Below are 26,867 nucleotides of genomic sequence, written 5' to 3' on the forward strand. Positions count from 1 at the left end.
GATTTACCTTCCAGGGCCACGTGAGCTGTGGAGAAGCGCGCCCTTATCTAGCCCCCCACCCCACTCTGATCTTCTGGTAATGAACGAGTGGCCTTCTTAGGTAGTAGTTAGACTTGTGGAGAGATGGATGTGCTTAATATCCCGACTCTGCAGATGAAATGAAGCAACTTGCCTGCAATCAGCACAGGAAATCTGTCACCAGGCCAGGGATTGAACCTGGGCCTCTTCAATCCAGGACCTTTGCTCTTAGACCACCCTTCCTCCCCATATATTAATTTTTCAGGCTGCTTGCTAGGGCTGGAAAATAAAAACCTGTTTGCAAATAACTTGTTGTTGTTCACGTTTTCTAAGCGGCTCTGCTGTCTGCCGACTCAGGCAGACGTTGCTACGTGTATTGCGCTTGGTTTATGTGTTAAAGATTTTTCTTTGTGATTGGGGACGGTGGCTAGACATATTTATTTTGTTTTTAATGGAAGCATCAGAACCTGGAGTACAGCTGAGGAGTGAATCCCACTGACAGGAGGGATGCCACAGCGCAGCTGGTAGAATCTTTAAGCGGCCATCGTCCTCCCTTATGCTTCTTACCCGGCTCTGCAAAGTGTTCTTTTGAGCATCCTCTTGGCCTGTGGCAAACAAAGCTATGGGGTCAGGCAGCGTGGGGCAATTCTGCAGAAGGGTTAAGAAACTGGGAGGGCAGTTTTGAAGTGAACCGGAACCAGGGAGCAGGAGGGCTGGGCGGGGTAAGTGGGGTGGAAGTGGTCCTGCTTCTTTGTATTCCTGGGGAGGCAGGAGGCAGCATCTTGAACCTGCTGGTGAGCTGATGCCTGGTGCTGCCACTGGATGTGCCATTTTCCCTTTCAAAGCTCAGCTTGGCCATTTCTGTTCCTGTGCTGGTAGCTGCTAACTGTCCTTATCCACCCCCTGCTGTAATCCTCCGGTAATGAACGAGTGGCCTTCGTAGGTAGTAATTAGGCTCTGTGGGGAGACTGATGGGCTAAATATGAGCCTGTCGTCCTCCTCAAAGTGGGCATTTTAAGGACTCGTCAGGAGATTATCTTGGCTGTCCTGATCCTGAAAGGGATGATTGACGGCCCAGACAGCTTGGTTTGTCACTCACGCTTTCTCTCGCGGTGTGTCTCCAAATAAAATGAAGTAAACCCAAAATACGGCCGCTCCAGCCCACTGCCGTTGTTGCTGGAGAAGGGAGAGGGCCAGAGCCTGGCTCCGGCCTGGAGTCTCGGCATTTCCAGCCGCTAGCAGGAGCCTTGCTGAGCCAATGGGGTTGGGTGCATCTAAGAAAGGGGGAGTAGAGGTGGAACTCTCCCTGCAGCAGCTCACATGGAGACCAGTGAGCAGCTTGTTGCAGGAGGGTTGACGCACAGGCCAAGATTTTCAGAAGCCGCCGGTGACTTTGGGCACCTCCATTATTGGGGTGCCCAACTTGACACCTAAAAGGGGCCTGATATTTTTTTCAGAAGGTGGGTGCTACATACTGTCTAGAAAACTGGCTCCTTTGGTGTGTGTCAGATTGGGACAGCCCTCTGCCCAATAAGTGACGCCCCAAATCGCCAGTCACTTCTGGAGTTGCTGGGTGTGTAAATGTATCCATGAATCCCTGGTCTGGTTAACACGGTGCTTCTGCCCAATCCCCTGACACGTAAGAGTCTTGTGTCTGAACTCAAATTCTAATCCACGCCGCTTCTCATCTCCAGCAGGCTTGGCAGTTAGCCCCTCACACATCCCCTGGGAAGCAGGGGTTATTGTCCCAGTCTCACAGACTGGGAACCTGAGGCTCAAATAGAAGAGACTTGACTGATGCCACAGTGTACCAGCAGAGGTTGGAGTTGGTGGGTGCTGATCCACGTGTAGCAGATACACGCTTTCTATGATCGCGTCTGGGAAAGATAGAGCTGTCGCTTAGCAACTTTCCCATGTCCCATTTGTAGGACAAGAGTGAGAGCCTGCATCCGACCCAGAGTTTGTGAAGGCCCCACGCCTCCTAATCCGATGGGAGAGTGGAGCCCCTGGAATTCAGTGAGGAAACGAGCTGGAGCTTCAAACCCTAGGCCACCGATTGTGCAGCACTCTTAGGAACATCGGCTCAGAAGCCCTTATGTGTAGAAGGGTGAAGAGTGGGGTAGCCCATCTTAATGATCAACTCCTGAAGGCCAGGGGGATGGTGCCTGGGAAGAGGTGGGGGAGACCTCACTCTGCTAAGTTCTTCCCAAAGGTTGGGGGGTTGCTTTGGGTGGGTGGGGAAATAAGCATTTGTTGGAGGGTTGCTGGTGGTGGAGAAACGTTGCCCTCAAAAATAAAACTCTCAAATTCTCCTGCCAATGCCTCTCTTGACATGCGAGTAGCTTTCGCTGCAAGGTGGGAATTGGTGGCAACTTAGTACATGAAAGAGGGCTGTTCAAGCCCCTCGATCCTGCAGAGCTGTTTACCTGGGAAAGTTTCTTGCCAATTATACCAGTAAATTGATCTAATTATCCTGGTATAGCCCCTTCCAAATAGACATAAACTAACCCCTCCCTGCCCCGCCCCACCCCCGCAAAACTATGTCTTTTATACCAGACAAAGTGTCCACATGAAGACCTGAACTAATAATTATACCAGTATGAATTCACACATTGGCTTATACCGGTGTAACTTCCCCAGTGTAGACAAGCCCTGAGCTTTTGTTAAACGTATTGGTTTCTAGTCCTTGTGGTTTGATGTAAGTCTTCCAGACCTGAACTGAGTGCACCACTGCACGGCAAGGCTGCCGCGGCTGATCAGAGATCTAAGCTGCCAAAGAACAAAACCTGACTAGGCAGTTTTCATTGCTGCTTCCTAGGGAGCCCAGCCATGTGAAACTGACAGCCCAGGTCATTTTCTCGCTTGCAGCCTTGGAAAGAGCTGAGAACAAGGGTGATCCAGAGCTGCCCTCTGGGGAACGGGGACCCAAAAGAGAGCGAAGCAGGCGAGACCTCTGCACCCCAGCAGCAGCTGAGAAACTGATAGAGGGACAGAGGTGGCATCCCTAAGCAGGATTGAGGTACCTGATGGGTATCCCAGCACCCTTTTGCCCTTCTGCTTCTCCAATAACTACGTGGAGGCAGGTGGCTTCTCACTTGGCCATTGCCCCTGGATTGAGGAGCTTCTTGTCCTAGTTTAATATTGTGGCTATGAGGTTTCTGGTCATTTCAGACCCTATGGGAGGAGGGGGCAGCAGGCAAAGGAACAATATTGGGATAAGTTAAAGCAATGGAAGCGGTGTGTGTGGGGAGGGGGGCGAGGGGGATAAGTGTAAATAGGTTTTGGGAAAAGGGCAAAGACAAAAATGATCAGGAAGAAGGGGGGGGTGGGTGTGTCTCTCTCTCACTCACACACACAGTCATGGAGGGAAAAAAAAACACACCATGATTTGTGACAGGAAAGAAAGGTATGAAAAAGTGGGGCAAGCCAGGAATGGAAAGACAGTAAAACGACAAGAGAGGAGATGTACTAAGCTACACTGCCTACAATTTATCGAGTACAAGGCTGATGGTAGATGGCTACAGTGAACAACACACAATTGTTACATTCCTTTAAATTACAGGATGGGGGGGTATAGCTTCAGGGTGGGGGGAACACAGGTAATTGGGCTAATAGGTTTTTCCCAAGTCTTGTCTATGACCAGTCCTAGTATGCTGCCCCTTGCACCCTGAGATACGATGGGCTTGTTCTGTAGGATATTTGGTTTTCTGGAACTTTTAACTACCCCTTCCCATCCTGCCAAGCAAAAATGTTCTACCCTTTCTTCCCACCACCAGCCAAACCGTATATTAATGGCCCTGATCTCATCCGGGGCCGGCCTTCACATAGTTAACTTTGTCACATCATCTCAGATTAATGCAAGTTTTTACAATCGCTGTAATTTAAAAAAGAAATCCTTCCTTGTTATCAAAAAAAAAAAAAAAGAGAGAGAGAGAGAGAGGAGGAGGGAGGGGGATGGAGAATAGTTAATCGTCTAAGCGGAGTATCTTGGAATGGAGCATTTTTTGGCTCATCACCTCTCTGTAAAGCCAGCCTCAGTAATTCAGTTTTAAAGCATGAAAAAAGGGAGTTGATGAAATTCCACTATCAGCACTGAACCAATATGCAAAATATCTCGCCGAAAATCAAATAGCTATTATGTTTTCATTTCCATTTCAGCGTATTTGCTTAATGAAGAATAGACAGATCAGGCAAGCTGAGGGAGTCTGCGTGAGGTGATAACCGTGCAAGGCTTCCAGCAATCCCAGAGAAATGACGCTCCACTTGCTGCTTTCGTCTTTTAAAATATCCAGTAGCTCATTTAACCCACGCAGCTGGGAACATTGTTGCTCCTGGCACATTGCAGGCAGAGCGAGGGGTGCAAAGTTGCCAGAGGATGTGGGAGGTGTTGGAGAGCGTATCTGCGAGCCAGATGGGGCACGATAGCTTGACCTTGTGTGCCAAGAATGGGGGGGCTATGATTGTGGCACCTTAAAGCATCATTGATGGAGATACAAAAATATTTTAGCTTCTGCCCCAGCGCCGCCTGGGCACAGCAGAGATTGGGAGTCACAGTTTTCCTTGAACACCTGCACGTGCATTTTTTGGGTGCACAGGCCCCTGGATTGAACCCCGGGATCCTGAGCGCTAGCTACTGAGTGGATGACTTTACTGTCCCTGAAATGCGGCCGTGTCTTGGCCCGGCACAGGGAAGCACTGCCAAGACACCCGTTGCGTTCCGTGACGCTAGACACAGCAGGGACTTCTGTTGTTAAAGTGCCGGGCTTCCCAAAACCACTGCTGTGATCCTGGGTCCCGTTGTGCCAGATCTGAACTATTTAATGCTTGGCACCAATCCAAAAAAGCTTGGTGCATTGGTGTCTGAGAAGCACCTTTTCCACTGGAAGAGGATCTCATGAAGGAGAGAGATGGACCTAAAGTTCAACAAGACCAACGCATGCGGGGGGCCCTCCACCCTACCCCCCTTCCTTTGTAAGAGTGAATTTGGTGCTAATAGGTCGCAGATTGACTGACTTCCCTGGAGACCGGCATCCATTTGTTTTCAGAACAAACACAGTACATGCAACAACACTACAACCTACCTCCACACTGCCCCACTGATGAGCCCTAGAGATGGCCACTCTGGAGTTAGATGGAGATGTTCCATGGCTCATTCGGTCTTTGGGGTCTCTCTTTAACCGGGGCCTAGCTGTGGGGGTGAGGATGCACCTTACAATGTTGGTGTCCATCTCCTGGTGATGTGGCTGGATGCCTAATCCTGATCTGGGGCCTGGCGGTGGAAGGGGCCTGGTCCCTTTTTCAATCTACCGAGCTATCTTGTTTTTGCCTCTCATCAGGATTAATGAGCCTGATTCAGAATAAGGAGTGGAAGGCCCCAGTATATTCCATCTGGCAAGAGGGGTTCAAGGAAGCCCCTGTCTGAATAGATTCCTGTTCTGTCAGGCTAGATTAATATGATTTTGTATTATGGTAACACCCAGAGGCCCAGGTCAAGATCGGGGCCGTGTTGCAAAAGGAGCTGTCAAAACCCCGAGTGACAGTCCATCTAGGAGGGCAAGGATTCTCCGAACAGGATTCCTGCCTTTTGCTGGAGCCCAGAATTTCAGCCGTGTGACATCTGAGGGCGAGGTTGGGTGGTCAGTGCTGAGTACAAGCAGCCCTGGCCTACCTTGGGCATGACAGTAACAGCTGAATAGATAGAGGCCAAGTGAGCGAGTGTCTACGTCTACGCTATGAGCTAGGGGTGTGATGTCCCTGCTCGTGCTAGCTCAATGGGTAGAAACAGCTGCATAGCCTCAGTAGCACAGAGCGGCTGACCCATGCAGAGTATGCACCCACTGGAAACCAGCTCAGCCGTGTTTCTGCCCCCCCTACCTGTGTTACTGCAGGTACTCGTGGTAGCTCGAAGAGAGCTAGCAGGAGTATGTGTTTGTGAGCAGGGGAACCACAATCCTAGCTTGTAGTGTGTACGTCGCTTGTGTCCCGTCCCCCCCTGCATCTGCTCTCCTCTGGTAAGGACTGGCCTTTCCTGCCCACAGAGCGGGGATGGAGGAGAGGGGAAGAAGGAGAGAATCGGGTTAACTTTATCAGACGCCCAAGAGCCGTGAAGGCGTGAAAGAAAAAATTAGCCTAACAATGTTTCATTTACCGCGAGAGAAACGATTTGTTAGCCGGCAATTGTTTCTGAATATTATCAGAGTCTTTTTAATTGTGCTGGAACTGAAATTAGCAGAATTAGAATAAATTGCCTTCCCTTCTCCAGCAGCCTCTTTATTCACGCTTATTGTTGTCTGCTTTGTATAGATTATGGGCCCTTTGTTCTCCCGGTGTAAATATACATGCCTGGAGTCACAGAGAGTGGCTGAGGTCTGGAGAAATGCGCTGTGCGGTTTTATCCCCCTTCCCCTTTTTGGCGGGAGCTGCTTGCCATATTTGGAGGCTGGAGATTCCAAGCCCGGTTGGGCTTGGAGGATGTGATGGTCTGTTCCCAGGGAATCGGTTTGATCGTGTTTTTGTGTTTGATCTTTCTCTGTGCTGGAGAGCTCATTATCACAGCAGCATTCCCTTCGGCGGCTCCATCATTAGAAGCAGGGTTCTCTTTTTTAAGTGGCTACGGTTTTATTTCTGAACCTGGCTGATCAAATCTGCAGTCTGCAAGTAGTCTAACGGGCGGGTGACCTGCCAGGCAGCGCCTCCTTGGTATGGTGGGACTCATCCTGCTACTCCTGAGTACAATGGAAGTCCCCCTCTCAGCTGCATGGTGTGGGGAGGGGTTTCAATAGGACAGTGGTTTTCAACCTTTTTTCATTTGTGAACCCCCTTAAAAATTTTCAAATGGAGGTGCAGGACAGAACGGCCACACTGGGTCAGACCAAAGGTCCATCCCGCCCAGGATCCTGTCTTCTGACAGTGGCCAGTGCCAGGTGCCCCAGCGGGCATGGGAAAGGGAAAGGGGTGCCAACCCTTTTGGAAATCTTAGACCTTGCCTGTGGACCCCAGGCTGAAAGCCACTGCACTAGCATGTCCAAACCTCCCTGTGTGGTCTCCAGGCTCCCATGCCAGCTGTGCCCTGAGCATTCTGGGTAACAGCACGCACACGAGTTGGCCAAGAGTCCTGGTCTGGAATTTCTGTCTCCAGTGCTAGCAGCACTGGATTTGCCCTGAGTTAGCCGTGCCTGTCGCAACCGCTCGACGTGGGCCTGTCTGCTGTGAACCGGGTGCTTTTCGAGAGGAGGCCGACTAATCCCTGAGGGGTTGGTCCTGCTGGAGCTAGTCTACGTGGCACAGCCTGAGGTTGGCTGAGGTTAGAAACACGACGCCACCCACGCTCCGGTCTGGAGGCTGCAAGGGCAAAGCCTTCTCCAGCTCTGGGGTGAGCTTGGCGTACACGTGACCCACTGAGGTGTGTGCGTTCTGCGTCCCCTCTTGGTGCCCGATCAGCAGAGGATGGGAGTTTACCACCTTAGCTAGAAAGGCCTCTGGCTCCTAGCTCTGGAGGCCCCTGCTTCAAGCCCCAATCTGTGGCATCATTGCATAGACGCATGGCCCAGCCGTGTTAGACTCTCTGCTCCAAGGAATTCAGCCTGTCTTCGTTTATGATTGCACAGAAAATGAGGGCAGAGGATATCCGTCACACTTTGAGGAGCCCAGTCCCTTAAGGAGCCAGCATTGTTCTCCCTTGATTTGCCATGCCATGGCTTAGCTGTCAGTCAAATGGAATGATGAAAATCCAGAGGAATGTTTCAAACCTGAATTCACTGATGTCTGTAAAGGGCTTTAAGGTCCTCTGGAAGATGCCATGGAAAAACATAATGTTTAGTAGTGGCTTCCAGAAGCTAGGAATGGGCGACAGGGGATGGATCTCTTGATGATTCCCTGTTCTGTTCATTCCCTCTGGGGCACTGGGCACTGGCCACTGTCGGAAGACAGGACACTGGGCTGGATGGACCTTTGGTCTGACCCAGTCTAGCCGTTCTTATGTATTTGCGAACATTTCAGTAGTGCCCCATGCAGCCTGCGGCCTTGTTGGTGAGATGAAGGCAGCCTCACCCCAGAGTAACATGAGTGGGGAAAGCTTCCTTCAACCCCTGCACCATCCACTTCCCAAGGGGCGTGTCAAAATGATCCTTTCTCTCCTCTGCCCCCCGTCCCCCTCCCAATGGGCCCCAGATGCCAGCGCGGGAATCAGTCTGGCTGCTCCTATCCCTACGGACATTGTGAAACAAGGGCTTTGTGAGTACCAGGAGAGGCCCGTTCCGTTGTCACGGTCCGCCTGGTGCCCAGCTGTGGGAGATCGTGCCGTCTCATGGGTGGCTCGTTGGGATGTCTGCGAAACACGTGGAGAGGGTTTCAGCCCAGTTCCCTGCACTCCTTTAACATGGCAAGAGACATCCTCACCCCTGGGCCCCGTGTCAGCAGTGTGAGACCAAAGCACTTGCCAGATGGGTAGGAGGCAAACCCCACACAGGTGAAGCCACGGTGCCCCTTGGACTTCTAACTCTGGATGGGCAGGGCTGGGGGGTGGGGAAGGGACCCCTCTCCTTTCTGTCCCACCAGGTAGGAAGTAGAATACCCCCCTGCCCGAGATAACTGAGCTCCCCGCCTCCAGGAGCGGATCGGTTCAAACAAACCGTGTGATTGTGAGTAGAACCTAGAAGGAACTAAAAGCAGCTCCTATCTAGCCGTGGCCTCGGCCCCTCTTCCTTTCCTGCCTTACTGGTGGACGCATGTTTGGAGAGCACCATTTACAAGGCGGAGAGACATTTATAGCGTTAATATATTTCCTTCAATACCGTGTGACTGCAGCAGCCAGCAGAGCTTATAAAAGTGACAGTAAAACTAGCCTGGCTTTGTGTTGGCTGGCGCAAGGTGAGCCTGCTAGCCAGGATGGGGCAGAGAGCTCTGGAGGGGCTGGGGCTGAGCTGTATCCGGGTCCCTCAGTGAAGGAAACGGCCTTCACCCCGGCAGCTAAATGTGTTGAGTGCTGCGATGGAGTGCCCTGGAGACCTGACCCTGGGCATCGTTCGTTTCATATTGGTCCCTTTCTGGGCGGCTGCTTGCGGACTCTGCCTGCGGGTCAATGCTGCCAGTGGTCTGATCAGTGCTGGGGGTGGTGAGCATGGAAAACGCTGGAGTCTGCCCTGGGAAGCGCTTCTCAGCTGTTGAATTCCTTTTGCACATAGAGCTGAGTGAATCCTAACTGGTATAAACCCTGCTCCTCCTCCCCCAGAAAAAATCCACCCTGGCACTCAGTGTCTCTCCCCCAGCCGTAGTAATGGACCAGTTCATGGGGAGGAAACATGGCTAGTCTATCAGGACGCCCTCAGTGTACTCTGCGATTGGCATGTGTGTGGCTTTGAAATCCGTGTTCTTGCAGTAGGGTTTATGGAAGAACCCATTCCATCTGCCCAGAACAGTGAGTGTGTGGGGGCTGGGAGTATCTAACATCTGGAGCGCAGCGTGTCTCTGGAGCATCTTCCTTATTATGCTCCTAGCAGGAAGGAGAGGACAGAGGAACATATCTCTAAAAAATTAGCATGTGTCTGTCTGCTTCTTTCCCTGGAAGTGGAAGAGGTGGGAAACCTTGGGGGGGAACACTTTTTGGGGGGTGGCTCTCCAAGCCCTGATGAGAACAAGGCACTTTATCAGCCTTGTGTCATGAAATGCCCCCTGTGGAGAGGGCTTCTTGACTATGGATGCTTCAGAGTTTGCAACAGGTAGCTTCCCATCTTCCCTCCCCAGCAAAGGAAGGATGAGAATCTGCCTGATTGGAACTGATAACCGGGCCTTTCACTGTGCCGGGCGCCTGCCTGGACATGTGGCCCAACGGCTCTGCCTTCTCATCACTTACCTGTCGGACTCCTCTTGTGTTTTGAAGGTTCCTTTGGAGAGATGGAGGAAGGTGATGACGCCACGGCGGAGGAGAACAGCCAAGCTGAGACAGAGGGTGCTGCATCAGCCCAAAACGGATCTGCAGAGTGTGATGCCTCAAGCCCTCCTGGCAGTGAAGGTAAGTCCCGCTCTGGTGGCTCGTGGCTGTGGAGTTACTGCTCTGCTTGCATGGGCTCTCGTGTAAAGCCGCATATGGTGAGAGAAGCTTCCCGCCCAAGGGCGTCAGTAGCCTTCCACTTAATGGGGGAGCAGGGAGCGGTAAGGTAAGCAGCAGAAGTGCAAGCCCACCAGGTCGCCCCCTGGCCAGTGTGCTTCAACTCTGTTCCGGAGACAATACCCGGATTGCTTATTCTCCAAGGCCTGTCCACTGCTTGGCCTCTAAGACCCCCTTCGAGGAAGCTAGTGAGTGTTGATTGTGATTATCCAGTAGGCATCTGAGCGGTGGCTTTCCAGGGCAGGGTGTTAGGCAAACGAGGTGGAGTCACTCACAGGCAGCTCTGTCTTCGAGGAGCTGGAGTTCCTCTTGGCTCTCTAGTGGTTGGATCGCTGCCTTTGTTGGAGGGCTGGCTCCCCCGGCCTTTACCAGGCCACAGAAATGGTGTGGGAAAAGAAGAGCATTGTGGTCTCGACATGTGCTGCTCCTGGACACCCTGTGGCTGAGGAGCGACCAGTCTGGCCTCTCGCTGGGGCTGTATCTGGTGTTACAAGACTGGCAGAATGATGCCATCAAAACTGTCATCTGCAGATCTGCGAGCGCCATGCTCAGCCCATCCCTGACCCGCTCCCCTCTGGCTCTGCATAAGGAGACTCCTCCCTGATGTCGGGGGAGCTGCTGGCTGGGCCAGGGGACATCTCTCGTGGCTCATTGACCACTTTCTCCCTCCAGGCCTCTGCCCCGCAGGGTTCACAACTCCACGCAAATGTGGCGGGTGTTCGGCTCTCTGTTTGGCGATCAGCCTGGGAGGAGCAACTTCCATGGGGCCTGAGATCTGGCAAAAGGTACCCAGGCCTCCACCTCGAAATGCTTCCTAACCTGACCCTCCCATCGGAAGGTGCCCTGGCACAGTAATTCTGACTTTGGTCCAGCCGGTGCCCCTTTGCCCCAACTTTCACTAGTGCAGCCAGCGGAAGGAGGAGATGGGCTCTTCCTGTGTTCACTGGAGGGCCGTTTCTTGACCCGTCTCTCTCTGGCAGCCCCTTTGCTTGACAGTCTGGTGGAGGCAACCTGAGCTTGTATGGGGGGAGGGTACTGGGAGCCAGAAGCAGGAGCGTGGAAACTTGAGGTGTGATACGGACACCGAGCTGACTGCTAATTGCCTCATGGCTGCATGTCCGTTTCAGCTCCTCTAACCCTCCCTGTGTAGTGATCTGAGGACAGCCCTCCCCTCGAGCGCACGAGCCCAGAGTAGGCATACATCTCCAAGGGAGTGCGGGGGATGCAGGAGTGGGTGATCCGGTAGGTACAGGGCTGCATTGCACCTCTTTAAATGGGCCAGTGCAGTCTGGTGACATTGGCTAGCAGGTACAAAGTGACCCATAAAGTGGAGCCATCCTGCAGCCGCTAAGGATCGTGGATCAGGGTCGTGGATAGCTGTCTCTCTCTCCCCAGTGGAAACGTGCACATGATGTTGCATGGGTGTCATGGTGATGTCACTGGAGGAAGTTGCCCCGGTTAGGCATGGATCCAGTGGCGTGATGCTTGCTACCTGGTCATTTGCTTCCTGTCCAAACAATCATGCAGCATCCCTGGCTGGCACGCAGCAATAATCCGCAGCCACACTGCACCCCATCCTGGGAGGTGACTGCATTTCATGCCGGCGCAAAGCGATCCTAGCTATATTGGGGAGGGGGTGCGAAGTGTAATCAGTTAATGTTTGCAGTGCCCTTTGAGATCAGTGGTGCCAAAACAAAGCCAGGTGATCTTAATAAACCCAGTCGTGCCCAGGTGTGAGGGGTACCAGAGTCTTAGATCTGATGCACATTTTGGAGAGGGTTAGTTTCTTTCCCCTGCCTGGAGCTGAAACACTCTCTTATCCCATGCGCGGTGCGGATCATAGACACACCCCTTCCTGGGCCGGACCCCACCAGGTGGCTCTTGCAGTCAGATTCCACAATCGCCATGTGCTGGTGTTATTTCCTTGCAGGCACCCACCCTCCGTCAAAGTCCGAGACCTGCCATGATAGCAAAGTTTTCCAGAGATCGATGCCACCAGAAGATTCTGGCCTCTGACTTGGCAGTCAATAAACCCGAGCACTTGCCCCATAGATAAAGGGAAGGAAAGCTCCCCGGGGAGGAGGCCTTGAGCAAAGGGAGCAGAATGTTAAATCTCCTGATAATCTTCCCAGATAAGGGACAGCTAGCATGGTAGGAGAGCATGAGCTCCTCCAAGCCAGAGTCTTGTCCGTGACCCTCTGTATCTCTTCCCCTCGACCCCGTCCCCGCTGAATGTGGCCCTGAGTCATCCACCAAGCGCGATGGTGGTTGAGGTGGTCTTGGGGGGTGGGGTTGTTGAAGGAGGCTCCTTTTGAGGCGAAGTGGTTTGTTGCTGGCAGACTTTGCTCCCCGCTGGGCTGGGCTGACAGAGGAAGCGAGTGGCTCTTTATCTGATTGGGGAGCTCGGTGTAGTTCCGAGGTTGGGGGGTTAGGGAGGTGGAAATGCAGCCGGAGAGCTGCACCTGGCACTAGGCTGCTTTGATAAAAAGGTGATAATGCAGATACCGCCGAGCGGCACTAACGGCCGCGAGAGCTTTCAGCGAGATGGATAAAAATCAATATGCCAGGCACTTTGATTTATAGCCAAAAATAATAGGGCTTTTATGCCCAGGGATTGATTTATTTGATGTTAATCATCCCGCTTATCACCTGTATTAATATTGCCAATGCTGGTGACGTCACCCAGGGGCGTTCTTTATGGCGCCGATCGATCTGGGCTTTGCAGTGGTTATCCGCCCTGGACGTGAAGACAAACATGCACTTTGGGCGCTAATCTGTCGCACTGTCATATGCAGATAGGCTTATCGGCACCATCTTTAACAGCAGTTAATGGAGAAAATAATTGTTATCAAGTTGCTATGTAGATACCACAAAGAGAGCCATGCCGGGAGCTGTATTTCAACAGGCTCCCTGACATGGGGCCCTTGGTGGGAGGAAAGGCAAGGAGGTTCCTTTCCACAGGTTCCCTCAGGCTTTTGAATGTTAATGAGAACTTCCAAGTCCATAGAGAAGGAGAGAGGGGTCTCTGCCTGGTTCTGAACTGGCAACTCCTGCTCTGGGAACTCGGGGGGGAAGGTGCTGAAATCTGCACAGCCATCCATCCAGATGCTCACCCACTCTTGGTTTGCTCTCGGGCGTATAGTGTCAGTCTCTGCTCTCTTTGCATGTGTCACGTGCTTGAATGCTTCTCTGGCGTGATCAGGGTGGACATGAAATTTACAAACACCGGCACGTCAGACAATCCCTCTCCTTTAGCTGAAGGTCTTGCTCCCACCTGGTTAGTGTTGTGCGATATCCCTCTGCCCGGGGCAGCTGGCAGGAGACCGAGGGTCAGGTGTTGGCCCCATGCCGTTACACAGTTGCGTTAGTGGGCAGTAGCTCGCTGGTTGCATGTGTGCAACTGATCACCATTCCTGGAGCATGTTTTGCTAATGCAATTCTAAAAATCTGCCCGAGTTGCTCTTAAATCCACAAATGCCAATTCTTCCCGCCCTGCTACGCCCCACTGCCCCCCACACCCATCCCGTCTCGCTTTCTCCCGTGTTGGCAATGCTGTTCTCTGGATCGACAGGGAAGTTCCCTTCCGTGCGTGGATAATACGAGTCCATACCAGGTCCTTTCCCATTCGATCGGCCAGCGCACATCAGTCCTGACCCCGCCCCCTGCTGGTGCACAACCCCCACTTGTTACTCTAATCCTATCTCCCAGGCTGCTGCTCACCACCCCGCTTTGCCAGTACTCCTCTGACCTGGGTCCAGCCCTCCGTTGTGTTCTAGTCACAAGGCCCCATTTCACTTGCCCCATACACGAGCATGCTGCTACGTCAGTGGATGCTGCCCTTGCAGGACTTTCCCGGAACCCCTAAGTGTTGACCTGGGGCACGTCCGCTGTTCAAGTGGTTGGCTGTGCCCGCAGCAGGAACTACCAGCCACGTCGATTTGCACAGCAGTGGGGTTGCATATGGACTAATACCCGCTTAAGAAGGGTTTCAAGATGGCTGCTATTCCCTTGTTCACGGTTAGGAACCCAGGAGTCCTGGATGGAAAGGCTCCCTCCTGCTCGCTTGCACTGGGAACACCTGCAGAGTAGACAGGAAGGACTGGGCATTTTATTAGTATTGGCGGTATCTTAATGCCTAGGAGATCTCCATGGATCAGACGCTAGGTGCTTTACAAATGCAGAAGAAAGACAGTTCATGCCCAAGCAGCTTCCAATCCAAGTACAAGGCAAGAGGCGACCGATGGGGACGGACCAATGGGGGAGCACAAGGAAGCCAGAATGACAGGCTGTGATCTCAGCGCCCCAGCTGCCTAACCATTGTTGAGGTTTCTTGTAGGCTTCACTGCAGAGAGCAGAGGCTTGAGGAGAGATTTGAAGGGAGAGGATGAGATGGCTTTGCAGGTGTTTACAGGACGCCCTCCCCAGGCGCAGAGGGCAGCCTGGGAGAAAGGACGGAGGGGTTTGTTTGAAAAGGTAGCAACTGGGCGATGGAGGCTGGCATCATGGGCTGATCGGGATTGAGCTTGGAGGTTTGGGAAGTGAACGAGAGATGAGAAAGGTGGGGAAAGGCCGTGGAGTTCTACTCGGTGAAGAACATCCTCGGGCATCACTTGCTATTGTGTCCCGTTTGTGATGGCCCTTTTCCGCTGGGCTTTTGGGCTGGCTGAGGAGTCCCCAGCATGGTGGGAAGTTGTAGCTGACGTTCCTCTTGAGCTTGTGCGACACGGTAACCGGCCGTTTCTTCCGTTCCAGAAGCAGAGTCCAGAGAAGCCTCGGAAAGTCCCAAGGAGTCAAAAAAGCAGGAGCCTGGAGAAAATCTGCAGGAGCTGAATCCATGGAACGGGCCAGGTAAATCCCCCCCCCGATCCCCAAAACATGTCCTCTGCCCCATCCTGAACCCTGCTGGGACACCCTGCACCCTCGAGGAGGGAGGGCTCAGCAGCGCGTAGTGCCACGTTTCGGCCCCTGTGCTCTCCCTGTGAGGAGCATGTCCTCCGCCGTCTTCCAGCTGAACAGTGCTGTGGCTCGACCTCGGATGGAGGCAGCGGCCAGCCTGGCTGCCGGGTTTCATGGCTTTGACTTTTCTCTCATGCTGCTCATTGTCTCTGGGCTCTTCCTTGGTTGGCCAGTCATGTATGACCAGGCAGATACGAACGTCTTGAATGTCAGTGTCTTCCCGGGCCGCTTGCCTTTCAAAGGGCTCCGTGGAGGCGGCTGGGAGTAGCTCGGCCGGCAAGTGACCTTTTGAGAAGAATGGGCGCCAATGTCTCCGGAGGTCTGGTCACACAGTGACGCTGGGGTGACAGCTGGAGGGCGTGGGGAAGCGGGTGAGCAGTCTCCTGATGTCAACAAGGAAACCTGAATAATGCTCCATGGGGAGGAAACCCAACCCCTCCAGCCTCCTCCGACACACACGGATTTAGCAATGAGCGGGGCAAGTTACAAACTACTTGAATGTGTGGCCCAAGAAATGGGGGCGTTGAGAGAAATACACCGTCAATGGTGTATTTAGCCATTGTAGGCAGCAGAGACTCAGGATCCGAGCACCCCCAGACTTCCTGCATCTGAAGGAGGGGAGAGGGTTGGAATCTGAATTCCAAATCCGAATGCCACATTTGTCATGTCCCCCCACCCCCTAATATTCCTAAATTCCAAGGCCAGAAGGGACCACTGTGATCAGAAAGTCTGATCTCCTGCAGAACGCAGGCCAGAGAACAAAGGAAGCACAGCTGGTGGCCTAAACCTGGGATTGAAGCAGGAGCTGCATTCGCTCCCCTGTTCTGTACCTTCAACTCATTTGTGGTGTGGCTTGCAGGCTTTGTTGCCTCCAGCCTCAAAACAGGTGTCTTTGATCCTAAAAGAGGCTCAGAGCAGGGTAACAAAGGAGATCGGGGTCTGGTAGGACTTGTGCATGATTGAATATTACAAACCTCAGGATTTAGCCAGGAGAAAGGAAAGAGCCAGAGGGGACACAGGTCCTGTCCCTTAACAGAAGAGTATGGGGTCATTTGATGACATGGTGAAGGACAGTATATTTACCACTAATAGGACTAGATGTAAACTTGCAGCCAACCTGTGGAACTCACTGTTGCAGGAGAGCAGAGTCAGATACTGTTGCAGGAGCCGATACTGTTGCAGGAGCCAATACTGCAGCTGGATTTCTTTTGAAAGGACTTGAATAGCTATTAATTGTTTATTTGTATTAATGTTGTGCCTGGGTTATAACTGCATGCTGATATCACGCTGAAGATGCTTCAGGGTGAGAGCTAGGTAGCATGTGGTGTCAGGAAGGAGGAGTTGTCGATAGACAACGTTGCACGCGAGGCAAGGTGATCCAGGGATGATGTTTTTTTCCCTTCCTCTGGAAAAAATCACCCAGCGCTGACCGCTACATGACTGGATTTGCGATGCCAGCTCTGGCCATTGGTCTATGTTCCTACACAGTCACAGTGGGGCTTTGATAGCATCATGGCAACCACAAGAAGAGAGCTAGAGTGGTTAGTGATGTTATCAAAACCCCAAGAAGTGTCTATAGCCGTATATCGCCGTCTTCCTGTCTTGTCATCTCTGTTTTTTGAGTCTGAATGTCTTTGCGTGATGCCTGCCAGACAGTACAGTGCTGTGCACGCTATCTGGGCCCTTGGTGGGCCTATCGCTGTGGTATCTAGAAACCAAGCGGAAGACACAGTCTCTTCCCAAGGAGCTTACGGTCTTGGCTTGGTAACGTTTGGCCATGGTGCCCAGGTGGAAGGTCCCCTCCCCCAAATCTGGGCGAGGATCGCTGTAGACCTGGCACTTTAACAGATGTGCAGTGTGTGTGTGTATCCTCCTTGCGACTCAGAGGACCATTGGGCTGTCCTCTTCGTAGGTGAAGATGCTCCAAACGTCCGTTTAGGTCTCCCTTATACTCCCCAGTGTGTCACACTCCTATCTAGTGGAGCTGCATGGGATGGGATGGGGGTAGGGCGAGGGAAGGGCTGGGGGGAGAGCTGCATGGGATGGGATGGGGGTAGGGCGAGGGAAGGGCTAGGGGGAGAGCTGCGGAAAGAGAGATGTTAGGTTGGGTTTTTAAAAAAAGAAGAACTGGGTTTCCCTCCCCTCTCTGCTCGAGCCCTCGTTGCATGCTGGGAAGGGGTGACCTTGGGGCTCGATTGCTATCGGTTTGACTTTGGACCTCTGGGGAGAAGGGCCCGTGAAGCTCTCGGCTCTGTGGCTTTGCCTGCGTGTGCCTTATCGATCAGGCCCTTCCTCCCTTCCCTAGGTGCCACCCATGGCAAAGACCACCTGACGAAAGACTGGCCTCTGGCCCCTGCTTAGGGCTGCCTGGCTAAGGCGGGGCCTGTCGGTCACATTGGAGATTGTCCCGGCTCTGCTATTGAAGCAGCTGGGAAACGTCGAGTGCCAGGGCACACGTGCAGCTCCCATGACCCCGTCTCCAGCGGCTTTGCCTCATCTGGTGAAATACCCACTGGCGACAAGCTCCGTGGCACTGAGCAGGCCCCATGCCATGGCTAGCCCTGCCTATCCTCCTAGGGGGCAGACGTTTCTCTTGGTGCAAAGCGACCAGGAGTGTGAGTGGTGGGGTGGCGCTGTGGCAAGTCTGGGGATCAGTCCTGCCACCTTCCCTATGGGGCCATGCCCATTGGGGATAGGAAGGGCCTGGCAAAGCGCTGAGCCCGTCCCTTGGCTGGGGCAGGAGAGTTAACCAGCCTCCTCCCCCCCATGAATCTCTCTGCTGTTTGCTGCTGATACTGTCAGTGGTCCCCTCCCTCCCCCCCTTCCCCCGTTTAAACTCATCAAGGAAGGGAAATGTGCTCCAGTTGATATCCCTGGCCCTTCCTGGATGCGTTGGCAGGAAGTATCTGTGCGGCTTCCACCTCGCCAATCTCTTCTTTATCGGCTCCCTCCCACCCCGGCCCTTTGCCCTAGTGACCACGGAGGGAGGCGGAGGAGAGGTGACGTGATGTGTTCTTTTTCTCCGATCTCTCATCCTCATTAGCCTAATTGCTAATAAGCGGCCTCAGCCCAGGCTGTTCTGCCTCTTCCTTTTACAGCACTGCTTTCCAGCCAAGCAGCTTCCCCGCTTCCTATCCCCCATATTCAGATCCGCTCTCCTCTGGCTGACTGGTCACCTGGTGGAATGAATTGGACGGGGGAGGTCAAGGGGTTGTGGGGCGGGGGAAGCAGCATGATCAGGACCCCTCCAAGCCAGGGAATAAAAAGCAAGGTATTCCTACTCCACCCACATCCCAGCAGTTGGCAATGCCAGGGGAGATCATTAAGGGGTTGGATACTTAATTTAATTGGGTTATTGTCATCGTATTTTCCACAATACCTTCAGCAGCTTTGTCTCACTGCTCAGCACCTCTTAGGAAGCTGGGAGGTCAAATCTCCCGTGTAATTTTCCTCCACAACATGCCCTGGGCAAGCTGGTCAGGTTCCCCGCGAGTGCCATCCTGGGAACGCTGTTTTGCGACGAGGTTGCTGGCTGGTGCTGAGCCACTCACCTTGGGTTTGTTTTTGTAGGGTTGCTTCTGAGTCCTGAGCAGAGTTTGGGGCTCAGCAGCGTGTGTCCACACACACGCTTGGCGTTAGGGGCTAGAGCGCTTGTCACTTTTAAGCTGGGAGGAGAATGATCCACAGTGTGATGGGGCTGCCTGTTCTGGCACGGGAAATCCCTTCTGGTCCTATGTCCCTAATGACACTGCATACAAACGGATCTAAAAGGAGTGGGGGAGAGAGTTCCACGCTTGGCCCCAGCATCCCTCTCCAGCTGCCCGAGAGGCCGAAGCAGCAGTGAAATAGGAGAGGCTCGGAGCCGCCCTGCATGTCGTCTTTCAGTCGGCTGAAGGTGTGCGTGGAAAGTGGCACCGGTTTCTCGTCTCCCTCCCCCGCCCTCGCCAGAGTGAGTTATTTGCATTCTTTATGTAAAAGAGATTTTATTATCACCTTCTCCCAGCCCATCTCTATTCTGGTAATTGGAGCGATATTAATTTCTGTGTGGCTGGGAGTTGATGGCAGTCCGGCGATGCTGGAGCGATAGGGTGTTCCTTTCGAGCTAACCGCCGCGATAGGCCGTCTATCAGCCTCCGTGCAGGCACTGCCCTTATCAGGAATAGAACTGGCAAAAAGGGAAACTTTGAGCAGCCTGAATTTTCTTTTTATCTGGCAGGATCCGCCACATGTCAGCAATGGCAGCTGTGAAGATGCAGTGTGAAGGGGGAGCGGGGGAGCGGCTCTGCTCCCAGCCGCCTTTCTTTGTGCCTCTCTGGATCTCACTTCTCATCTGCTCCGTGTGCGCTTCCTCTGGGACTTGTGGGGCTTGGCGGGGGAGGGGAGAGGTGTCTCCCGGGATTGCCTCTTGCGCCAGGCTGAGCTGCGCCCGGGCACTTGCCGTAGCAGCATCACTTTCCTCTCTGGGATTGTCACGAAGGAGAGCGGCAAAGGGGCGAGGTAGCTCGCCGTCATGCCCCGCTTGCTGACCCCTCGGCCGCCTCTCCGTGACAGAGGAGAGGTTGCCTGCGATGCTAAGTCCTGGGGGACGGCCGGAGGATGAAGTTATTTTGAAGGAGGCCGCATAACGGAATGACTCCTTTAAAGGAGATGCTGGCGGGTGACTCCAAATTGCTGAATGCGACTGAGCTTCGCTCGGGAAGCCCCCTGAAGGACCTATTTCCAGGATTGTTTTAAACATACCGGTTCATGGCTTGTGTCGCTTGGGAGGGGGAAAGCAACATGTTTTTGTAGGGCCTACAGAAATGGCTTCCACTTTGCTCTGGGCACAAACAGCTGGCTAATGAAGCGTCCACGTTTTAACCAGTGGCCCCCTTGCGTAGGGTCATGGAATCCTGCTGGGATGGGCCCCTGGGTGAGGGAAAGGGCTCCTTCTGCGTGGCTATTGGTCACTGATTGCGGAGAAGAGACGGCTTTGCCCTGCCGCAACCTTGTTGGGAGTGTCTCAGCTCCACCCCCTAGGCTGGCTAGATCTTGCGGCCTCCATACACTGGCAGAACTCCCCGTCTGCCTGGGAGGGTTTCTCCTCCCACCCCTGTTGGCTTCCAGACCTGGGCCTCTTGCATAGATGGCCACCAGGTGACAGCCCCCTCCTCTCCCCTCTAACATGCAACAAGGGCTTTTTGAGCAAAGGTGGGCTGCGAGCCTACATATAAGGGCTATACTTTGTAGCTGGACCCCTCCGCCCCCATCTGCCTGGGCAGCTAATGTCACCTGTGAAACTGGTCACACCCCCATTCTGCGGGGGCCAGTCTTGCTGGAGATGCAAAGGTTTGGACCCCCACTTACTTGACTGGCACATGCCAAAGGGGGGCATGGTCCAGCTCAACTCAAATTTGGGAGTGAGTGTGAGTGTTAAACTTTGGCTGCAGAGTTGGGATCTGAACTCCCAGCATGCAGGGCAGATCAGATCTTTCACCTAAAGAGAGCAAGCATGGACACTTATCTGCATGCCCTTCACCCCCTTCTTCCCCCTTCCCCCCCATTTCTATGTAAAGTTTGCCCCTCGTTAGGAATTCACAATTGCCACTGTGGTAGCACCCAAGTTGCCCGAGGCGATACACAGACTTGTGAAGACATAATCAGTATCGCCATCCAGTAGCATTTAAAAGCGATCCCCTTAAAATCATGAGATGGGCTTTAAAATCAAGATCAGTTTTTTAAAGGGGGTTCCTTTGATCTCCCTTCTGATTTTGGTCCTTTGGGGTGCGCTTGAGGGACATTTTTAAGCTTCTCTATGAAACCATGAGACCTGGAAACTTGTCCTCTCTTTTAAATGAAAGCTGGGCTTGCCAGAGACATAGGGGTGGAAGGGACCTCCTGGGCCATGAAGTCCAGTCCCTGCTATCTCAGATAATCCTGTTCATAAACTTATCAAACTCCATCATCAAGCCAGGCCGGGGTTGTCTGGGAAACTGTTCCAGAACCTCACTCCTCTGAGGGTTAGAAGCCTTCTAATTTCCTGCCTAAATTCATTCATGGCCAGTTTATCCCCATTTGTTCTTGTGCCAACATTGTCCTTTAGCTTCCAGGGTTGTTGTTCCTCCCTAGTGTTTACCCCCTGCTGTATTTATAGAGCACAATCCGATCCCCTTTCAAACTGTGTCTAGCTAGGCTAAACAAGCCAAGCTCTCTTAGCGTATGTCTAGGCCACATGAAAACACCTGCAGCAAATGAGTCTCCAAGCCCAGGTCCACAGACTCAGGCTCGCACTAGAGCACAAAAAATGGTGGTTTCTGTATTCCTGCTTCATCTCTGAAGCCCGGCGAGAGGGGTGGGTCTCCGAGCCCAAGCAGGAAGATCTAGCAAGCTATTTTTAGCATTGTAGCACGAGTCCCACAAGCCCGAGTCTGTAGACCTGGGCCCTGAGACTCGCTGCTGTGGGGTGTTTTTGCAGTGTCGACGTCCCCAAAGTCTCCTCCCATACGATCGGCTCTCCATTCCCCTGGTCACCGTAGCAGCCCTTCTCTGCACCTGCTCCAGTTTGTGTTCCCTCTTTCCTGAACATGGCTGGCCGGATTAGTACCCATTTTCCACATGAGGGATGGATTTAAAGCCTTGGCGCTCGGAGAGATGTAAAACCCTAAATATCACAAATATCGTGATAGAATCGCGAGAGTGGGCGACTCTGTTCTCCCAGCTTCATAAGGGTGGATTTTGCCCCACAGCTGTTCAAGTGTCCCGGAGATCCCATTTGAAGGGGCCGTGTCAATTCATTGGATCACTCAGTTTGAAAGTGTTTGAAACACCCAGCATGCTTTCCCCCGTTGGTGTTTACGCTGTTTGTTCACCTCGCCTGTATCTCTTTGCTCCACACCTGGAGCGAGACTGGTCAGTTTCACTTCCTGGTTCTGGTGCACTAGGCATAACTGTTTCCAGCTCTGCGGGGGTTAAGCTTGCTACTGTCCCTTTTAGCTTTTTCCCCTTCCCCCTCTGCCAGCTGCTCATGTGGGTCCATTTTTGTTTATGAAGCAGTGCAGCTGCCAGCAGAGGGGAAGCCTGGCATCTGACCTGGTGCAGCTGCCTCTGAAGTCCATAGAAGTTCTCCATTGAGGCCTCACAGGATCAGTCCCATATATCCCCTTCCTCAGGTGACCCAACAGGTTCGTTTCTTGCAGGCCTCCCTCCTGCTAGGGAGAAGGGGTCCCCTTCCCTCCCACAGCTCGCACACACACTCAGCATTGGCTGGCGGGGATGTAGACTTTTCCTTCCTGGAAAGCTGATCCAGGGCCCATTCCTCGACTCAGGTGGCCATGCTCCATATGGTCAGTTTCCTATGGCTCTAGGGACCTGCGGCTCATCCATGAGCCTAGATCTTCCCTGTTCTTCATTCCTCTGTGTCTAGGCAGTGCCCCTCTCCCATGCCCCCATTTGGATTTCTCCCGTTCTGCTCCTCCCGTCGTCTTTCTGATGTTCCCCCCCACACACACACACCCTCCCCCGTTTAATTTCTCTAACCCGGTAGCAGGTTGGATACCCCCCTCCCATCCACTTCCCCTGGGCTGATGGAACGCCTCGCACTGGGTTGTAGAGTTCCCTGTGCACTGGGGGGACCCCTTCCCATGTCTCCTTGGTAATCTCTCGCACGGGCTGTGTGACATGCTGACTGAACGTGAAAGGCAGGGGAGAAGGAATATTTTTATCTTTGAAATGACCTTGTTCACTGGAGGTGGCTGGCTGCTTAAAATTCTGATATGCAAATAGCTGATAGCTATAATCTATAATCCTCAACTGGGGAGCGTTTACAGAGGTACTGTGCCATTTCATTTTCCTCCTATTTTATAGGCTGGCTCTTGTGCTGACCCGTAGTGCTCCCTACTCAAGTCCTGACTGGCCAGCCAGTTTGTTGCCCATTTCAAAAGGAGACCCTCCTCCTTCACGGTGGGAGGATTCTGCTAAGAGGAGTGGGGCAGGAAAGTAGTTCCTACCTGGGATGGGCAAGTGACTTCACAAATTGCTGCCTTCAGTCGCTAAGGCTTAATCTCTAGACTGACTTCGCTCCTTGTTAAAAATAGCTTCTAGCCAATCCTGGGAGAGAATAAGGTGCACGGGTCTGTTTTATGCTGATTTTCAGATTCAGTAGCCCCCTTCCAAAGGATCAGATGCTCTCACCCTTCCCTTCCCTTCCTTCCTACCCTAGTCCTCTGAGGCACCGTGCCCAAGACTGCCCCCTTGCAGAGGCTGGTTTTTTAATTTCTTAATACCCCAGAAGGAGGCACCATTCAGAGATTTGAGGTGCTGGAGAGACAACCCCCATCTCTCAGGCTTTATCTAAGTTGTGTGTGTATATTTCAGCATGAACGCATCAGGTTGGCGTTCCACTGGGGCTCGCCTAGCGGTTCAAGGATGGAGATGCAGTCCTCGTGCATCCATAGCTGTAGCTAGATGCTGATCCAGGCACTGCATCCAGTTGGCCAGAACTTGAAACCCTTCTGGTTCTGGGAGATCCGGTGCAGTAATGATCAGACCCCAGAGCAGGCCGGCCCGTAAGCATCTCATCCCTTTCCTTGGTCCATGAGCATGTACTGTCACATAATGGAGCACCATTAATGACCCCATAATCAGCGGTGTAGCTAGCTTGAGACCTCCATTCTCACTGCACCCAGCTTCCTGAAATCTTTGACTGTTTGTGGTTGGCTAAGAATAGTGCACAGTGGTACTCATCGCTAGCACACCCTGCTTCTGTCGCCCAGTTCTCTCCCGGCTTCTAGTCTTTTCATCTCCACCTGTCGTCTTTTATCTTCCGGACTCTTCTCTCTTTGGGGCTGGAGCTGCCCTTTACGATGGGGGGGGGGTCACTGAGTCTCGTCCCTCCCCCCAGTGTCTGGTTAATCTGGGTTGTGATCTCATCTGAATTGGATACTTGTCAGAAATGGCATTGTTCTGCCACAGAGTGCGGGTAGCTGTACCTCATTGGAACCAATGATACCGGGACTTTAGTGTGAAAAACGAAGGCAATTCCTAGACGCCAAACCTTTCAAGATCAGTGTAAATTCACATCCTTGATTACACCCAAAAGCCTCACTGGCAAATTGCTAGTAATTGCAGGGCATTCATGGTTTTTAAGTTGCCACAAACAGCCTTACTCTGACTCTGTAACGCCATCTGCCTCTTCCACCCTGTGTATAGCCGTTTTAATAGCCCCAGATGACCTTCCCCTTCATCTTTTGATGCACACTGGGTACCACACGAGACTAACTACCCCATTCCCTTCCTGCAAGGATTCAGAAACTGCACTGTGAGGTGGCTTCTAGAACCAAACCTCCAGGTACCTTTCTCAGGGGAAGTGGGTGAGAGTTAAGGTTGTTTATGGAACTGGTTCAGGCATCAAGGTTGCGGAGAAGTAATGAGTTCTTCCCCCTCATTCATCACCAGGCTAAGCTCTTTACTGGCAGTCTTGTGCAACGCAGGCTAGCTCGGTGTCCAAGTATGGTAGATTTACTGTAACAATGGCTCTGCTGCCCCATTCAGGTCTGGTCTGTATCGACTGCACTAAAGACTGCGAAGACATAATAGTAATTTAGGGATGGTGAGTGTCTCGGTGATGGGAAGGGCTCCGTGCTCTATAATTAGCCTGAACAGCCGAGAGATGGCCACGTACGATCCCTTGCTTCACTGGCGCTTGGCTAAAAGGACGCTGTTGCCATGACAAGTCATACTGGGAGACCCCCAAATTCATACTGGAGTTTCTGAAATGGCTTTCGACCATACTGATTAAACTGCCCAGACACACAGTTGCACACAGCCGTGCAATGGAAGCGTGTGCGTGGAATTACCAGAGACGCACATGCAACCTGGGTAGTTGCATGTCCAAAATGGCAGGGGAGCTACCTAATTGGCCCTTTGCACACCTCGAGTACACACTCTGTCGACCCAGTCCTGGTAGTTCCTGTTTGCACATGCAAATGAATTCACTTTTGAAACCCCGCCCCTTCATCTCTCGAAATCCTTCCACGTTTAACTTGTGCGTGCAAACTTTTTCTTTTTAAAATTTTTTGCAGGGCGCCCAGCTTGGGCAGTGGAATTAAACTCCTTGCTGCTTGTGCCCTAGTTCATCGTGGGTGTGATGGGGACGACTTTCCCTGCCCCCCACACTATCTCCCCTCCACTCGCCCCACGTTATTTTTAGTTCCACTTTTAAAATCTCAAATGCACTATTTATTTGGGGAGGGAGGTTAACAAACCTTTTCCCTCCCCCCACCCTTTTTTTAAAGTGCTCTAAATCTGAGTCTTAAATAGTTCGGTAGTGTCTCTTTAAGGGACTTGGCATCCACCACCACCCCCGGCAAGTTCTCTTGGCTGGGTGGTGAGTAATCTGGAAGGCAAGCTGGCCCCTCTGCGGAGGGGGGCACAGGGGAAGTGTGTCCAGCAGTGCAGATGAGAAATAGGGGAGGGAGATTTAAGTGTGCCAATGTCCCAGGCTGCTGTCTCCCAGGTGTTGAGTGGGGTGGTCCCGTAGCCCAGACTCTAGCTCGAAGTCTCTCCAACAGCTGGACAGGGAGAGGCCTCTGGGAAGTGGAACCCTATGGCCTAATGCTCTGCCATCTTCACTGGCTTCCTGAGTGTTAAGCACTCTTCCCTGTCTCCTTTGCTCCTTCCCCAGGTGTGGATGGGAGGAGAGGCCGGGGGGCTCCTACTGCCCTCTCCGCTGCAGAGGGGCCAGGCAGCAGCTAGGAAGGAATCTTCCTGGCTCAGCCCCCAGCAGAGCGTCTTCAGGCTTGAGAGGTGGCTGGAGGGTGGGAAGAGGGTGGAGACCGGCATCGGGTCGGGGCACACGTGGAGCAGGCAGGGGGCTGGGAGAAGAGGGAGGGGGAGCAGGTTGCCATAAGCTTGAGGCCTCTCCCAGGAAAGCCATGGCACGCCCCCTTTCCCTGCACTGCCTGGGGTGTCCTCGTGGCTGCCAGCTGCTGCACAGGAGCAATTCATTTGAGGCTATTACGGGAATGTCTCCGATGCAGGGCCGATCGATACTCTATCCTTCCGCAGAATAATGGGTGCGCTCTGCAGATAGATCAAGCTACCTGCCCCATTCACATGCGTGCAGCCTCTGGCCCCTTCATCATGGCAGCCGCTCGAACCACACAAATACCAATCAGCCCTGTAAAAAGGGAGAAGTAATTGAAAATCTCAACCTCCCCTTCCCCCCCCCCCGCCCCGAGCTGTAACTCTCCCTATTCTTTATTGTCCCGCTTCCACTTTATGGGCTCTTGTCTTTCAGTTTGTTCCCCATCAAAGATTTAAGTATATCTGCAGCCTTTGGGCCTTTTAACGCTGGCTCATTTATTTGGTTTTATTTGCCTCTGTCCGGGGGTGCGCAGTAAAGATTATTCACTCTTAGTTATGGAGAGTTGGGGTGGCACATTCCCCAGTGCAGCTCCTTGGGAGTTGGTCAGCTAGGGGCCAGCCGGGGCAGCTCGTTTCCAGATGCCAGAATTTATTTCTGCCTCCCAAAGGTTGACCTGGAATTAGCAGGTCTGTGTGTCTGAGAACTTTCAGGCAGAAGGTTGGAAATGCAGCCACTTCTGGGGTGGAACGCGGGAGCAATTTGAAAGCGCACAGCGACACCGTGGAACAGTGCAGGACGGGAAGTGAAGGAGAAGATCGTATCAGACTGAACGTGCAAGCAGACAGAGTGGGATTGGGGTGGAAAAGCAGGGTCTGTGAAAACTGCCACAATGGTAAGTAGTTATTTGTGGCTCAGTTTTACATCTCACTTGGAAGCAAGCCCCTA

At 52.8% G+C, this 26,867-nt stretch overlaps 1 protein-coding gene across 5 annotated transcripts in view; it reads left to right on the plus strand.

Moving 5' to 3' along the window:
* Positions 1–26,867, plus strand: part of ZFPM1 (zinc finger protein, FOG family member 1) — a 128,083-nt gene that overhangs the window by 48,936 nt on the left and 52,280 nt on the right. For 2 of the 5 annotated variants that reach the window (XM_073308173.1, XM_073308170.1), the window contains exons 2-3: positions 9,896–10,027; positions 14,876–14,971. In XM_073308173.1, coding sequence (XP_073164274.1) covers positions 9,910–10,027; positions 14,876–14,971 — 214 coding nt within the window. In that variant the 5' untranslated portion in view covers positions 9,896–9,909. Of the gene's footprint in view, positions 1–5,139; positions 5,215–9,895; positions 10,028–10,795; positions 10,909–14,875; positions 14,972–26,867 lie in introns of those variants that run through there. The other 3 variants (XM_073308172.1, XM_073308174.1, XM_073308171.1) reach the window with 3 other exon arrangements.

Source organism: Lepidochelys kempii, chromosome 12, assembly GCF_965140265.1.
Source record: "Lepidochelys kempii isolate rLepKem1 chromosome 12, rLepKem1.hap2, whole genome shotgun sequence".
NCBI classification, from domain to species: domain Eukaryota; kingdom Metazoa; phylum Chordata; order Testudines; family Cheloniidae; genus Lepidochelys; species Lepidochelys kempii.